Source organism: Suricata suricatta, chromosome 2, assembly GCF_006229205.1.
Source record: "Suricata suricatta isolate VVHF042 chromosome 2, meerkat_22Aug2017_6uvM2_HiC, whole genome shotgun sequence".
Lineage (NCBI taxonomy): Eukaryota > Metazoa > Chordata > Mammalia > Carnivora > Herpestidae > Suricata > Suricata suricatta.
This window is the reverse complement of record NC_043701.1, coordinates 81767336-81782656: the sequence shown is the minus strand read 5'-3', so window position 1 is coordinate 81782656 and position 15321 is coordinate 81767336. Positions and strand designations below refer to the sequence as shown.

General features: G+C 41.9%; 1 protein-coding gene across 4 annotated transcripts in view; it reads left to right on the top strand.

Annotated features, from left to right (window-relative positions):
* The window catches only part of SLC25A13 (solute carrier family 25 member 13), a 182519-nt gene extending 167850 nt beyond the window's left edge, over positions 1–14669 (top strand). For all 4 annotated transcript variants that reach the window (XM_029929328.1, XM_029929320.1, XM_029929335.1 and 1 more), the window contains 4 exons: positions 2445–2583; positions 12609–12767; positions 12861–12951; positions 13510–14669. In XM_029929328.1, the coding sequence (XP_029785188.1) occupies positions 2445–2583; positions 12609–12767; positions 12861–12951; positions 13510–13696 (576 nt within the window). In that variant the 3' untranslated portion in view covers positions 13697–14669. The remainder of the gene's footprint in view (positions 1–2444; positions 2584–12608; positions 12768–12860; positions 12952–13509) is intronic.
* The last annotated feature ends 652 nt before the right edge of the window (positions 14670–15321 follow it).

Here is a 15321-nt window from a genome sequence, read left to right as displayed (position 1 = left end):
CAACAAATAGAAAGGAAATTTGGGCAACATGGCTGAGTGATAAAGGAGATGTTAGACCCTACCAGTCTCCCACTCCCGCCTTCCAAGAAAACCCCACAAAACCACATACCAAGAATTTAAAGAGAAGAAAAGGATAACTCAGAACCACAGAATATGGTCTCAACCATGGAATGGTTATTAATGCTACTGTTGAAGGAAAAGCTCCAAAACCTGAACCGTTGCAGGGTTTATCTCTGGCCAGTGAAAATAAAGCAATTTTAATTTTAAGTGCTTCTCTGTATTGTCTATGATGAGCAGTTAATATTTTACAATCAGGGGGAAAACATTTTGAAGGAAAAATATTACCAGCAAAAAAACAGACTGAAGTTTGGCTCTAAGATGTGAAGATTTGAAAGGTGAGGGTAAAAGTAAAAACTAATAGATTTAGTAGAAAGCACAATTTGTGAGAGGAAGAATTGTATCAGCTTATAAAAAATTACTCTAAAGAGGTTTGTTTAGAAAGTCAGTGTTATGGCAGTGTTTCTTTCACTGTATACAGGGAGCCAGACTTGAAAAAGATTTATTTGATCTTTATTTAAATTGGTTGTTATTCGGCACCTAATCTGAATATCTCCCAAACACTGTCTGCATGGGGTTAAATGAGTAGCACAACTCTAGGAAGGTTTGGAGGCAAAATGAGGAAAAGGAAGTGAAAATAGTGAAACAAACAGGTGAAAGTATTACTTTCACACAGTAATGATCAGTGGGGAAGGATGGCGCTGTGCAGGGATATTGGCGTTCTGCTGTACTTCTTGTCCTTGAATAAGCTGCGGGGGATGGAAAGATTGGAGAGTCCTATCCTGAGTTTTGGACTTTCTCTGGGCACTGCCTCCAAGGATCTCTCCTGAGCAAGCCAATAGTGTGGCCCTTAATAAATGTGCAATTGATGGATTAATCATCCTGAGCATCAGTTTGCACATATATAAGAGGAGGAATATGGGTGTGGTGGATTTTGTGTTTCTTCGTTTCAGTTAGGCATTTCACAGGTTGGGGGGTTGATAAGATACAGAAGTGGGGGTTGATTGGCAAGCAGTACATTATGTGGATCTGCCCCCCCCTTTAATATCTGTATAGAATGGACAAAGATGTCTTAATACAACCATGGGTGAGTTGACTGGGAAATAGCCAACACCACAGAATCCACATTCCAAGCATTTGTTCTGGTTAGAAGAATGGGCCAAAATAGGATGAAACAAAGTCCTAATTATGTTACTTATTTAAGGCAGTGAATTAAGTTACAGTATACCTAGGTTATTAGCAATTTGTATGAAAAAAACTAAGGGTTTTATGACCCACAGTCGCTGTTTGAGTCAGGAGTGTAATGGTGTCAGAAAGCAAAGGCTACAGTCACAGATGTGTAGTGTTAGGAACTTTGACAGAGTGTAGACTCCCATCAAGCAAAAATACCTACGATCCAACATCACTAGACCTTACTAAAGTCACTGGGCTTGGCTAGATCTGTTCAATCTGGATGAATTCTTTTATTTTCTTTGAAGAATCTCTCAGGTTAGTGGAAATTTTTAGGTATTAGAAATCTGTGAAAGAAATGGTATTAAATCATGAGGTGTTGAAAAAGGGTGACTTCCTTCCCATTTGGCCTGCCTAAAACACAGTATATGTCTTGTGGTTTTCACCAGAATTCTGCATTTCTAGGCACCCATCAGTTCTCAAGGCTTCCCGTGCATTATTTTGGCACTGGAAATTATTTGAAGACTTCGCTCTAGTTGCTGATTGCTCTACACACAGCTCTTGAATGGGTAGGAATTATTGTAAACATTTTAAAGGGTTAGAACAAGCATTTATCGATGTTTCATACCCTGGGGGAGAAGGGGCAAATATGTGAATAAATTAGGGGATCCAGGAACCCCTTCAAAAGGTATATAATTTTTACGTATGTGTAATTTTTTCTGGGAAAGAATCCAACACTTTCATCAGTCTCAAACAATATAGAAAACAAACCTCTTCCCCTGCCACCTGTATAATTTGTCTGCTTCCTAGTATGTAAACAAAGGGGCATCTTGGGTTTTGCTGCCCGTCTTCTGAGAACAGATCCTCCTTGAAATGCCAGTGAGTGACTTGCCATCAGTAGGGATTTAAAAAGATATTGCAGGCAGAGTTCCAGAAGTGTTTTCGTCAAAGTCTAATCATTGGAATAAACAAAAAGTACCTCACTCTTTCTCACACCACACAATAAAATTAGTTTTATTTTTTAAAAACAAAATTCAGATTTATTACTTGGAGAATTTGGGTTATATTTTTCTTTTTTCTGTTCCCCTTTCGACTTGTGAGTACAAATTTGGTCTTCTCCAGGAATATTTTGTTCTGAGGTAAGTTCCAGAAAAGCCTGATCTTCTCAATGGGATATGTGTTTCATGTGGTTTTTTTCTTCCTTTTCAAATGTACAGGGTGCCAAAGCATGCTTTCTGCGGGACATTCCTTTCTCGGCCATCTACTTCCCGTGCTACGCTCATGTGAAGGCTTCCTTTGCAAGTGAAGACGGGCACATTAGCCCCGGAAGCTTGCTGTTGGCTGGCGCCATAGCTGGTGAGTGGCCCGCACGGGGCCGTGTTCTCCGCTGGCCTCTGCCGTGCCGCTGCCCTGGAATTCTTTTCTGGTAGTTCTTGATTGGGCACATGTGAGGTGGCTGCAGATTGCTCTGAATAGCTACTGAAAAGAAAGGAGACAAAATTAACCTTCTGGCAGGTTAGATTAGGCAAGCTTGATTTCCTAACGCCAGAGAAGGTCCAGGAAACTTTGGTGCATTTTGTGGCGTTGTTGAATTCCACATTCTGTATAGTTTCGTAGTTCGCTTCACAGCATACCAGGGATGACTGTTCTGCTGGACGTTTTTACAAATTGGAATCATTGTGCTGTAAGGTGTCTAACCGAAATGGTACAGGAATGCTTGTCCAGAATCTAGATAAAGGTGACGTAGTACCGACCCGTCGCTGTGTTACAGGAACAGGGTGTGTGTGTTCACTGAACCCCAGAGGGAAAGGACTCTTCTTGTTCTCGGTGCTAAAGTGACTATGTCAATAGGAAAAAGAAATAGATGAGGAGGGTAAGGTTGGCCTCCACATCCTGGTGTGAATTCCCAGGGGAGATTTGATTATAGCCACAGCAGGAGTCAGTTGGATCTTTGATGCTCCAGGTTCAGAGACCCTAAAGGCTGGAACAATCCAGACTCGCTCTCCAGGTGGTGGCAAACATTTAATGAGTTAACAAACCCTAAGGCAGTGGTGGGATGCCTGCGTCTAAACATTTTTGATACAGGTGTTGTTCTCCAGAGATCTGTTGACTTGAGGCTCGGGAGAACAAGCCTCTGTTCTGAGAGGTTGATTGCTGTTTTGCGGCCCTGCCTGTAGCCTGGGGAGCCCCTGAAGGCAGGGACCCATGGCGCTCCTCCTAATTCTTAGTTAATCCCTTTTCTTTCAAAGATAGTGATGGTAAATGAGGCAAGGCTGTCCTTTCCTGGCTCCTCAGGGACCCTTGTTGATAGAGGTGCAGTGTAGGACCACTGTACCTCTATCAAGAAAAAATGATGATTTGGGGATTACAATATAGAATTCCCAGTTTTAATCCCAATTCAGCCATTGATTAACTGTGTCCTGCTGTATGCCACTTACATGTGTGTACAGAATAATATTTTCTAAATCAAAAGGTTATAATGCAATGCATTTTGTACATTGTACAATATAAATTACTTATCTGAAATAAGGTAGGACCTCCTGGGGAGCACCGCCACAAGTCTTGGTAGTGTGCTGCTTGGGCAAATTACCTAACCTCTGCCGAACCTCAGTGTCCTTGGCCGTGAATGGAGATGATAATGGTGCTGACTACAGAGTGTGCCTGTGAGGTACAAGTGAGAACACCCGTGTGAGGGACTTAGCACAGTGCCGAGCATATAGTAAACACTCAATAAACGTTCGCCAGTAGTACATCGAATCCAAGAGAATCTCTCTGTAAATTATTCCAGGAATCAGTTGTGAAATCAGAGGATATGTATTAGAGCTCAGATCAAAGTCTAGGCCTCTCTCCAAAATAGAACAAAAATAGTGCCTACACTCTGCTCTTAAGAAAGATAGCCACCCAGAAGGGATTTCATCTCTGGGTCGAATTTCCTAGGTAATCCATGCTACCAGAGCTGTAGAAATGACTGGCGGGTTTTTTTGTTTGTTTGTTCTTCTCCTTCGAGGTTTATTTTCTTCCTTCAGTTTTTTTTTCATGATTAGGCAAATAATATTGCTAAGTTGTAGAATACTTGGAAAGTATGGAAAGTAACCAAAAGCGTAAATAAGAAAATATTATCTGTTATTCCAAGACCTAAGATAATTCCTAGTCAACATTTCTGCTAATTTGTTTCCCTTTGCATCATTGTTAACTCTGAATGGTTGTAACTATGGTCACACTGTGGATCTGTGGGTTTTGCTTACTTCCGTAGCTGACGCATTGTGAGCCGTCACGGCACCATGGCCAATGGCATGTGCTGTGGGGCCAGACTAGGCATGTTCCAGTGCCAGTGTCCCCACTTAGAACCGTGTGACCTGCACAGGTTTTGACTCCCTTTCTTCTTGTTTCCCCATCTATATATGGGGTGAAGAATAGTCTTAGTCTCATAAAGTTATTTTGAGGTCAGTAGGTCACACATTAATAAATGGAAAGATCCAAGAAAGTAACCTGGTACATATTAAGTATTTTTAAATGTTCAATAATAATATTAGATGTTTCAAAACTTTGTAAACATAGTTTTTAACTGCTATGTAGTTATCTAACCCTCAATCTTAGATTCTTAAACTTTTTTCAAAAAAAATTTAAATGTATTATATTGTTTAAAAAAATATCTTTGTGCTGAAAGGCTTATCCCCTACTCTGGGGCATTTTCCTTGGAGATAGACTCCCTAAAGTGAGTTTGCTGTTAAAAAGTATGACTGTTTTTAAAGCATTACCACGTTATTCTTGGAAGTCGGAACTGGTTTATGGCCCCCGGCTGCCTTGTCAGCCGTGCAGCTGTCCCAGGGTCTTTCAGCCGTTTTTCAGCTGCCTTCTCTGTTCGCTATCTGTTGCTGCGTAACAGATGTCCCCGGTGCTGCCCAGCTGGAAACAGCAAGCACTGATCATCTCATAGTTTCTGCGGACTGGGGGCAGCTTATCTGAGTGCCTCTAGCCCAAGGTCTGGCATGAGGTTGCAGTCAAGGTGTCGGCCAGCGGCTCGGCTGAAGTTGGAGGATTCACTTTCGTGGCTCAGTCACATGGCCGTTGGCAAGAGGCCTCTCAGTTCCCTTGCCACATGGCCTGCCTGTAGGTTACCTTGGATGTTCTTGTGACGAGACGACTGACTCCCCCCCAGAGCCAGCTCAGAGAGGGATGAAGGGAGGGGGAGAAAGGGGTGGGAAGAGAGGACAGGGGAAGAGAGCAAAGCCCCAACTGCCTTTTGTGACCAAACCTTGGAAGTCACACGCCTTTACTTCCACACAATCCTATTGGTTACACCTGTGTAATGTACAAGGAAACTAAACAGAGGCTGAGGTGTGAATACAGGAGGTCATTTGAGAGTCATTTGGGAGTCAAATGAAACACTTTTCTTTCATTATTATCCATCTGCTTCCCTATAGGATGGAAAAATACAAGACAGACTGTCACCCATTGGTTTTTTTTTTTCTTCAAAGAACAGATTTGCCTCAAAGCTTGATGGTCTTGCATATTGCACAAATCTGTATAAACCACATAAGGAGAACTAAACCACTTTCTTAATAACATCTATGAAAAGCCAGTGGCAAAGTGTCATAACTACTGTTCTCACTGAAATTGAGGATAAGACAAGGATGTCTCTGTCATCCTTGTTTTTCAGGCTTATTTTGGAGGTTTCGGTCAATGTAGTAAAATAGGAAAAAGAAGTAAGAGGCATAAATATTAGAAAAGAAAAAATGAAACCATCATTATTTGCACATAATTGTTTAGCTGCAAATCTAAATAAAAATACCTAAAAATGCATCTGAATTAATAAGTAACATATTTTGTTATAAGATGAACATAAAAATCTATATCTCGTATTGAGCAGTTGACTGATGTCACAGGAGGAAACAGGGCACCCACCTGCAGTGTGGAGCCTTGCTGGGCTGTGGAAGGCAGTGTGGAGAAGGGCAGGAAGACTTGCGTTCACACACGTGCTGTTGCCCGGTGCAACCCCATCCGCAAGGGCGGCGGGCACAACAACGCACACCTGTCTGGGCTGTGGATCAGGGCCTCGCGTTCCCTTTCGGATGCCAGTGAGAACAAAGGCGTTTCCTAGGTAGAGGACACATGGGTGGAGGATGTGCAGAATCCCCCAGCGATCTTTGTCTTTAGCAGAAAGGAGAAACACTCATCTCAAAGTAAGCATGAGTAGCAGTTTGACCACCAACTTTTTTTATCAGAACATAATGCCATTATTTTATAATTTTTGTTTTATAATTTTAATATTTTATAATTTTTCTATACTATAAGTTTATAGTAATATACTATAATAATATAATTTTATTATATTACTATAATGTAATATTACTGTTACATAATTACTATTTTTATGTGTATTGTTATATAAAATGTAATTTTATATAAAATCTCTCCTACACAGATTATGTATGTTTTTGGTTGACCAGTTGTATTATAAATAAGATGGATTTGGTATCAAATTAATATGATCATGTTTTCTATATTTTGATAGTAATTTCAGTTATTCAGTAAGTACTGTCTTTCTAAAAATTTTATTTGTCCTGAAGTTAGATTGCTTTAGTAGTATTTAACAGTAGTATTTTGATACAGTAGTATTTTAACAGGTGTCTCAAAACCTGGAGAACATTGGATGTTTTTTGGGGGTTTTTTTGGTGGGGGTTTTTTTTTTTTTTTTTTTTTTTTTTTTTTAGGTATACGTATATGGTTGTGAACTGAGAATATCTTTATTTACTTATGTTTTGAGAGAGAGCGTGCGTTCTTCCAGTATTTAAAGATATTCCAGGGTGTTTGGGTGGCTCAGTCAGCTAAGCGTCCATTTCTTGATTTGGGCTCAGGTCCTGATCTCATTGTCCTGAGACTGAGCCGCACTGAAGAGTCCCTCTCTTTCTTTCCCTCTGCCCCTCCCCTACATCTCCATTATTTCACAGGATAGAGTAAGCCTAACCAGTATTTGAATTTATGTTCATTGGCCAACGTGCCTCTGTGTCAGAAGGTGGGAGCCAAAGCAGAGAGCCTGAAATTAAGAAACTAAGCTTTAATTCCCTGCAGTGAACATGTTGCTTTTTGATTATTGAAGGGCATTTCGACATGGCTTATGGATAATCTCAAATAAGGGATATCTGGTATTTCTCAAATTTTAGAGCTTCGTCATTAGAGATGATTGTAATTGTCAGTGATGAGGAAAAGGATAAATGAAATTTAGATTAAGTTGTAACTCAGGAGTATCTTTAAAAGCTATTCAGTACACAGTATGTGTGTGACCCTTTCGATGCTTTTGCAAACATATTAAAAGAATGAAGTTAGGAGGGAAGCACTGTTGACACAAATTTGTTAATTATGTGCACATAAAGGTTAAAATAATTTAAAAGCAGTTCTTAGAACCTTAAAAAATATATAATGGGAGAGATTGAATCAAAGTAATAGACTGAGTATATTCATCAATCTCTCCTTTCAACCCAAATACCTTAAAATATCAGAAAATACATTTTTTAAAACTCCTGTTGGCACTAGAAATTATTACCACCAGCCCTCGGAAGGCGGGAAACAGAAGCATATTGACTCTAAAACTGGCCTGTAGGGTGCCACAACCCAGAACACCGACAGAAAAAAAAAACCACTCTTAAGGTAAGAGCTGAACCAGAGAATTTTAACCAGTGAATGAACAATAGAATACCAGGAGTGGGGGAGGGGGTAAGGTAAATCTTTAACGGGAATGAAAGAGCTGCATTCCTGGCCTGAAGGTGGGGCTTGGTCCTCCCTTTTCCTTTTTTGTGTGGAGCTTCAAGCGGGCAACAATTGAATCCGGGATGAAAGCCCCTGGCTCTTCTCTAAAAAAAAGGCACCGATTGCCTGGAGAGGGCTGAGTGTAAGGAACTGAAAAAATACAGGGTAGGCTTCAGGTTCCAGACCTTCACCACAGGTGGAATCAATGCATGCATGAATGAATGAACTGAACGAATGAACCGACGACCTAGCTAACGGCAGCTCTTCCCAAGAGGGATATAAACGAATTTCTTCTACTTCCAGAGTGAGTGAAGCCTCCACATTTCAGCGACTTGGAAAGTCCCAACCCTTCTGGGCCTCCTCCCCAACCCTTATACCCAGTTAACAGGACTCCCCCATTTCACAAAGCCCATTGCTGGCCCCCACCTCTGAGTTGGGAGAGCAGCCTGCCAGTGAAACTGACCTATACACTCATCAGTCTGTTCTTTGAACTTGAGTGTCAATAGACAGCCAGAGGTCCCAGGACAAGGAGCAACAAGAGAAGCAGAGGAATTCCAGGGAAAACAGGCAATTCAGAGAAAAGAGAACTTTTAAGAACTATACTTAAGATCTGCAGAGAGATTTGAGAGGAACATTCTTAAGGAAGCTTTCTTAAAAATTAATAAAAGGATTGCCCAAATTAAAAATCCATACATGGTCTGAATGATAGAATGGGCATGCTCAAAGACCAAATTAGACATCCGGAAAATGAAGCCATGGGAAAACAAAAACAAAACCTACAATATGGAATGAAAAACGCAGAGATAAGAAAAGGAGAAAACGTGTCAGACATGTAGAACTAGTCCAGGAGGTCTAACTTCTGTTTCATAGGAGCGGGAGAGAAGCAATACAAAGGGACAGAAAACAAATCAGTAATAAAAGTTCACTGCTCATGTTTTCATCTGCAGTCCTGTCCCCTTCAAAATGCCAGGGAGAGGGTGTCTGGAGCCTCGGCGGCATTCCCAGGCACACAAGGGTTCAGGAGAGGGGACAGGGCTCAAGTTCATTTCTCCCATAACTCAAAGGTTACACCTCACAGATCTTGCTACGGCAAAATGAAAAGCAAATTTAAGGAAGAAGAAAATATGGGGTATTTGAAACAGAGCAAATAAAAGGTAAACCCGAGAGTAATTTCAGTAAATAGTGACTGTGATAATATATATTTTTCTATAAGAAGGACTTGCCGGTGAAAGGGGCAAATGTACATTTATTGTGCATATTGTAAACAGTGTAGCTATGTGATAAATGTAATATCTAAATTAGGAAAGGGTGGAGATCAAAAGGGGAACAATTAGAAACAGAAAATGAAAACCACAATATTGGATGGCAGAAATAAGTCTAATAACCACAATTATAGCCACAATTGAATGGATTCAGTGCCCCTAGTAAAAAACAAATGCCTATTCTAGACGAGTTGTGAAAGGAAATCTAGTCATCTGAAGTTTGAGAAAACAGTGACATAGAACAACTGAAAGAGAACGGATTGAAAAATATGTATTAGGCAAATACCAACAATAAGCAAGTTTAGCAATATTAATGTCAGACTGAATGGAATTCAGGGTTTAAAAATAGCACTCGGAAGCACAGTCTTATTTTGCACTTATAAAAAATAAAACTCACTGAGAAGATAGCGTCTGCCTAAATAAAGAGATAAATTGAGGCAAGCTGGAATGACCAGAAATGGAGTTTATTCAGAAGGAGCAGAAGAGTTGCAGGGGTGCAGGGGAGGGGGAACACCTGGTATAACACTTGATGGGCGTCCAGCCAGCATCCAAGCAGTAAATTCATTGGCTTCAGGATGGGGAGAAATTGCTTGCGGAATGGATGGATGTTCATTGGTCAGGAGATAGACCTCCGCCTTGTGCAAATCAAGCGTTTACGGGCAAGTAGTCGATCTGTTCCCAAGTCCGTTCTTCTCAGAGAGCATGCCTGAGCATCCCCTCCTTTCATATCCTCTGGTTCCGTTTTAAACTGAAATCCTTCCCCGGTGTATTGCCACCCACCCTTATGTAGTACTCACATAATACCATTTCCTAAAACCTCAGCTTAAGAGTGTGATAAGAACATGATACTTTCTCATTCCAGATCTTGACACTTTTCTTAGATGCTGATCCATCAAGTAGATACTATCAATAAGGATGCAGAGGGGATTTGTGAGTCCCTTCACCTTGACCCAAAATAAACAGATACTGACTCCATATCCCATAAACAGAGAAGCGCATGCTTTACAAACACTAACAGGATATTTATGAATATTGAGGATGTCTTGCCCCGATGTTGTATCTTGCTGGTTGTGCTTTCTTTTTCTTATAAATGAACTTCTACTCTCTAGGTACTGGGCCCCCTTTAAAAGGTTATAATTTTATATTGGCTGGAGAACACCCCAAATTGTTCTTGTCACAGAGGCAGTGGGTAGGTCTCATTATCTGTGTCGTCACTGAAGCATCAGGCAGCCTGCTATTGAGGAGCCTTGAAGAAGCCTCTCTGTTTCCCAGCCTCTACTTGCTCCCCCATGTTTGGGCATAGAGAAACCGAGACCTCTTGATCAGGGTTGTCTTAGCCTTTTTGGAAGCCTGGAGAGACCAGGCAAATTTACCCAGAGTCTTTGCCAACCCTGGCCACCCAAATCAACAAATTTCTGGTGGCCAAGTTCTTACTGGTAGATGCTGCTTTCCTGGCCTTGCTTCGGAGCAGCGTGAGGCTGTTCTCCAGGTTAGTTTCACCAGCCGTCTACCAGAAATCCCCGTCCGTGGATTAACGCCCGGGCCCTCACAGCCGTCAGCCGGGGAGAGGTGAGGCCGAGTGGGATGTGCTGAGGGCCCCGGGCGGGCTGCTGTGTTTCCAGCCCCCACCTCTCTCTCTCTCTGTCTCTCTCTCTCTTTCCAGTCCCCACCTCTCTCTCTATCTGTCTCTCTCTCTCTCTTTCCAGTCCCCATCTCTCTCTCTCTCTCTCTCTCTCTCTCTCTCTCACACACACACCACCACCACCACCACCACCAGCAGCAACAACAACAACCGATTTTGCCAGACGACTTGCTAAACATCTTACATGTTTTTTGCCATATTTATTTCATAATCAAGATCTTTTTTCTCTGCCCCCCAATACTTCTCTCTTTTTCATAACAAGTTGCTATTTGTAAAAACTAACTGAAGGAGACTTTTTTACCCGTGTGATTGCCTGTGTGTTTCTCCCTGTCATTCTGACATGCCTGCCCATTGTTGCAAGGAGGATTTTACTACATGTCAAAAGCAGACAGCCTTGCTAACCTCTTTCTAAACCAGGAAGTAAAATGTAATGGGTGGTGTGAACACAGTGGGTTTCTGAGCATTTTTCCTGTTTCCTTCCATTATGTTGGAGGATAAATTCCTGGCGCAAAGTTAAAATAATTCCTCCAAGTTAATAGGAAATTCAGTATGACTTAATCCAGTGAAGCGTTGGATATAGAGTGAGCTTTTGCACTTGCAAAAAATGTGATGTATTTTAGAAAACACAGTTACGTTGAAAGTTTGTGAGGTGTCCAGTAAAGCTGGCGGCAGAGCTGTACCTGAGGAAGATGCATACAAACGTGTACTGTGCACATCTCCCCGTGCACATGTCCTTGCACACGCACACACTGAAACCTGAAAGCTGTCCGTTAGAAGGATGAGTTGTACTTGTGAGCCAGACCACGATGGTTTGGACAGAAATTCTTACAGGATTATTAAGCCTTAAAAAAAGCAAAGGAGATTTATGCATCTGCATTTGACCAATTTGGTTTGGAATAGGTTCATAATGGAAAAGTAATAAAACCATAAGAGACAGTGTCTTCTGAGTACAGTCTCGCTTTTAAAAAATCTAAACATGGGCCGCCCCGTTTTGGATTAAATGACTGCAGAAAAATTTCCCATTGGTAATTTGGGGAGGGTTTTGTTGCTGTTGTTGTTCCTTTTTCATTGATTATCAGCCAGTATAAATTTTCAGCTTTCTGTCAAATATTTTTTCTGGAGATGTCAGTTGTAGGAAAAATGACTCCTGAAGTGTTATCTCTGGGAGTCTCTGCCTCTGATCACCACCACCCCCTGCCCCACACTGTTTGCTTAGCCTCAGCCCTCACTAAAGTCTTTCTCTGGTGTAACTGGAGAGGTTAGGCTCTGGTGGGGAAAGGGTGGTTGAACGTGTGCGAGAAGGCACCTCGCGTGACTGCCAGCAGCCACAGAAAAGCGTGAAGAGGAAACACGTAACGAACTTCACCTCTGAAAATCGGACCTAATAACTTTGCAAGTGACTCATTTAGACAGGAAAGTCAAAAAAAAAAAGAAGAAAAAAAGCCTTTCTCCATTTGTTCTCAACCACTTGAGTAGTGTTGTTGACAAATATTCCTTAAAGGTATTAATAAATGTGGACCTACCGCAGCGGTCCGGGGCAGGGGAGGGGAGGAGGGTCTTAAGGAGCCTCTGCAGAGGACAGTACTGGCCGCGCTTCCCAGAGGATAGCGCGGGAGGCATTTGATTTCACCAGACTCTTGACTTTCTTTCCACGGCCAGCAGTTCAGAGCACAGTGATTTTTATATAGTGAGAATGTGACCAGACTGCGATGGTGGTGCCTTTCCTGCAGGTATGCCGGCGGCATCTTTAGTGACCCCTGCTGATGTTATCAAGACACGATTACAGGTGGCAGCCCGGGCTGGCCAAACCACTTACAGCGGGGTGACGGACTGCTTTCGGAAGATCCTGCGGGAAGAAGGCCCAAAGGCTCTTTGGAAAGGAGCTGGTGGTATGGAAATAATTTGTTCTTAACTAAGCCTTTGGTATCAGGTAAATTTTTGATAAATCTAATTGAATCTATCATCTCCCCATTTTTTCAAAGCACGTGTGTTTCGATCCTCACCCCAGTTTGGTGTAACTTTGCTGACATATGAATTGCTTCAGCGATGGTTCTACATTGATTTTGGAGGCGTGTAAGTATCCTGCTAAATCTGCAGCTAAGTTTCAGCTCTTCCAGTGTCCTGTCGTTGGTTCTTAAGATGGATACATTAATCTCATTCCTAAGGATGAAATAGAAAGGATGTAGGAAGGGGGCCCCCGGGTGGTTCAGTCGGCTAAGCGTCCAACTTCAGCTCAGGTCATGCTCTCAACAGTTCGTGGGTTCGAGTCCTGCGTCAGGCTCTGTCATTGCAGAGCCCACTTTGGCTCCTCTGTCTCCCTCTCTCTGCACCTCCCCAGCACCTTCTCTCTCTGCCTCTGACCGTCTATCTGTCTGTCTTTCTGTCTCTCTCTCTCTCACCACACACACGCACACTTACACACACACTCAAAAATAAATAAACATGAAAAAAGAAATGATTTGGAAAATATTGAAATTATGTAACCAAATACATTTCAAAGGGGATCATACAACTAACTAGAACTCCACAACTTCTTTATATGAGGCAGGTATTAACAATTTTTAAATACTATTTTTACCAAGATAAAAAGTGATGCAAAGCTCAGGTTCTCACCGGTTTCTCTTCTTTTAGGAAACCCATGGGGTCAGAGCCAATTCCTAAATCCAGGATCGTTCTGCCCGCTCCCAGTCCTGATCACGTAGGAGGCTACAGACTGGCTGTTGCAACATTTGCAGGGATCGAGAATAAATTTGGACTGTACCTACCTCTCTTCAGGCCGTCCGCGCCCGCGGCTCAAGTCACCGGTGGGGGCCCGTAGTGGGGGCGGCCCTCGGGCTTAGTGCCGCGGCTCTGTCGCTGCAGTCCGGAACGCCCCACCTCCGATGGCAACAGTGTTTCCCTCCTTTCACTTCCATCTCTTGTTTAAATTCAAGTCGAGTCTTTTTATAAGGTGAAATCATTCATTTTTTGTGTGTTTTCTTAACCAGATCATTGTGAAATTACTCCTAATTACTCTTTGGGCCTCTGCTCACACATCTCAGTTTGTAGCTGACATTTACTGGGATTTGGTCAACACTAACATGATTTGAGGGGAAGGAGCAAGTGTGAATGGAAACTAGAGCTGCTCTCCTCGGATTAGGATTATAGTCCCAAAGAGACTACTGAACCACGATCATGGTGCTCAGAGCAAAGTGCTGCACGCATATTTAAGCTGGTAGGAATCTGGGTACATATTTATCACAATAAAAACACTGGAAGAAATGAAAAGAAAATTATGAGAAATAGCCAGCCTGGCTTCCGATTTTAAACATGTATGAATTCTGTTTTGGAGTTATATTATGAAGCTTTTATATGAAACCTTTTTTTTTTTTGGTCATGAAAAACACATTGAAGATGTTTAATAATCATAGTCTGTTAGTGGTACGTAGTCTATCAGTCAGATGTCTTTGTACTTAGGGAAGTACTTTTGGTATTTTATTTCATAGAGAAATTATGGATGCGGTGCCTCTCCTGGATGTGCTGATGCGGGGCAGCCTCTCCAGTGGTGCAGTGTGGCGAGCGCTGCATACTTCCAGAAACACTGTAGCGAAGTGCGTGCCCTGGCACTGGTCCCCCGCTCCCGCCCTGGCAACTGGCACCTGCTCGCTTTCAAAATCCTACTTATCTTGAATCATGTATAACACAAATATATTCTAATACACATTTTTATTTAATTTGTGGTGCCTTGCGTCATGGTCAAAAGGCTCAAGCGTTTGTGAAGGAGGAAATAAAGTATTTTTAAAGCTGTTGAATTGTTTGCTCTTGTGTATGTCATATGGTGAATGACTATAATAATTGTCACTATTGGACTCTATATGTTTCATTTTCAGGATGATTTTACTTATATTGGAGTGGATATTTCTTCCTGGCTCATCAAGGTAACGTGTACCCTGATTTTCAGTATGCTGATGTGCAGAGTGAGTAAAAGAAATGACGTTTAACCCTCGATAAGCAAGGAACCCAGCTACCTGACACTTTTTCCTTAGTCATCCCCGGTGTTTTGGGCCAGTTTCGTACCATGAGAATTAATCTAAATTTTCATTTTATGGTATTAATTAGAAGTTTCACTGGAAATTGGGCATAAAAATTGGTCTGAAATGGCAATTACATTTTATAATCTTCTCTGACTCTTCCTCATACGAAAGCCGGATATTCCTATATCTGACATTTGGTGACATTTGGCCCACACTCCCAGTTGGGGAATGAGGCTGGTCTTCAACAGAAGCTAGGGCTTTCAGACTACTGAGTAACCACGGAGCAGTCAGTTTGAACTTTCTGAGTCTCCCAAACTTCCCCCCTGAGTCATTCCGTCTTTAGTTCAATAGTTGACATTAAAGGTACTTTTCAAAATTGGAGAACATCAACACCATCTGGGAGCCTGGTTTTTAATTCTAAGGGAACAAA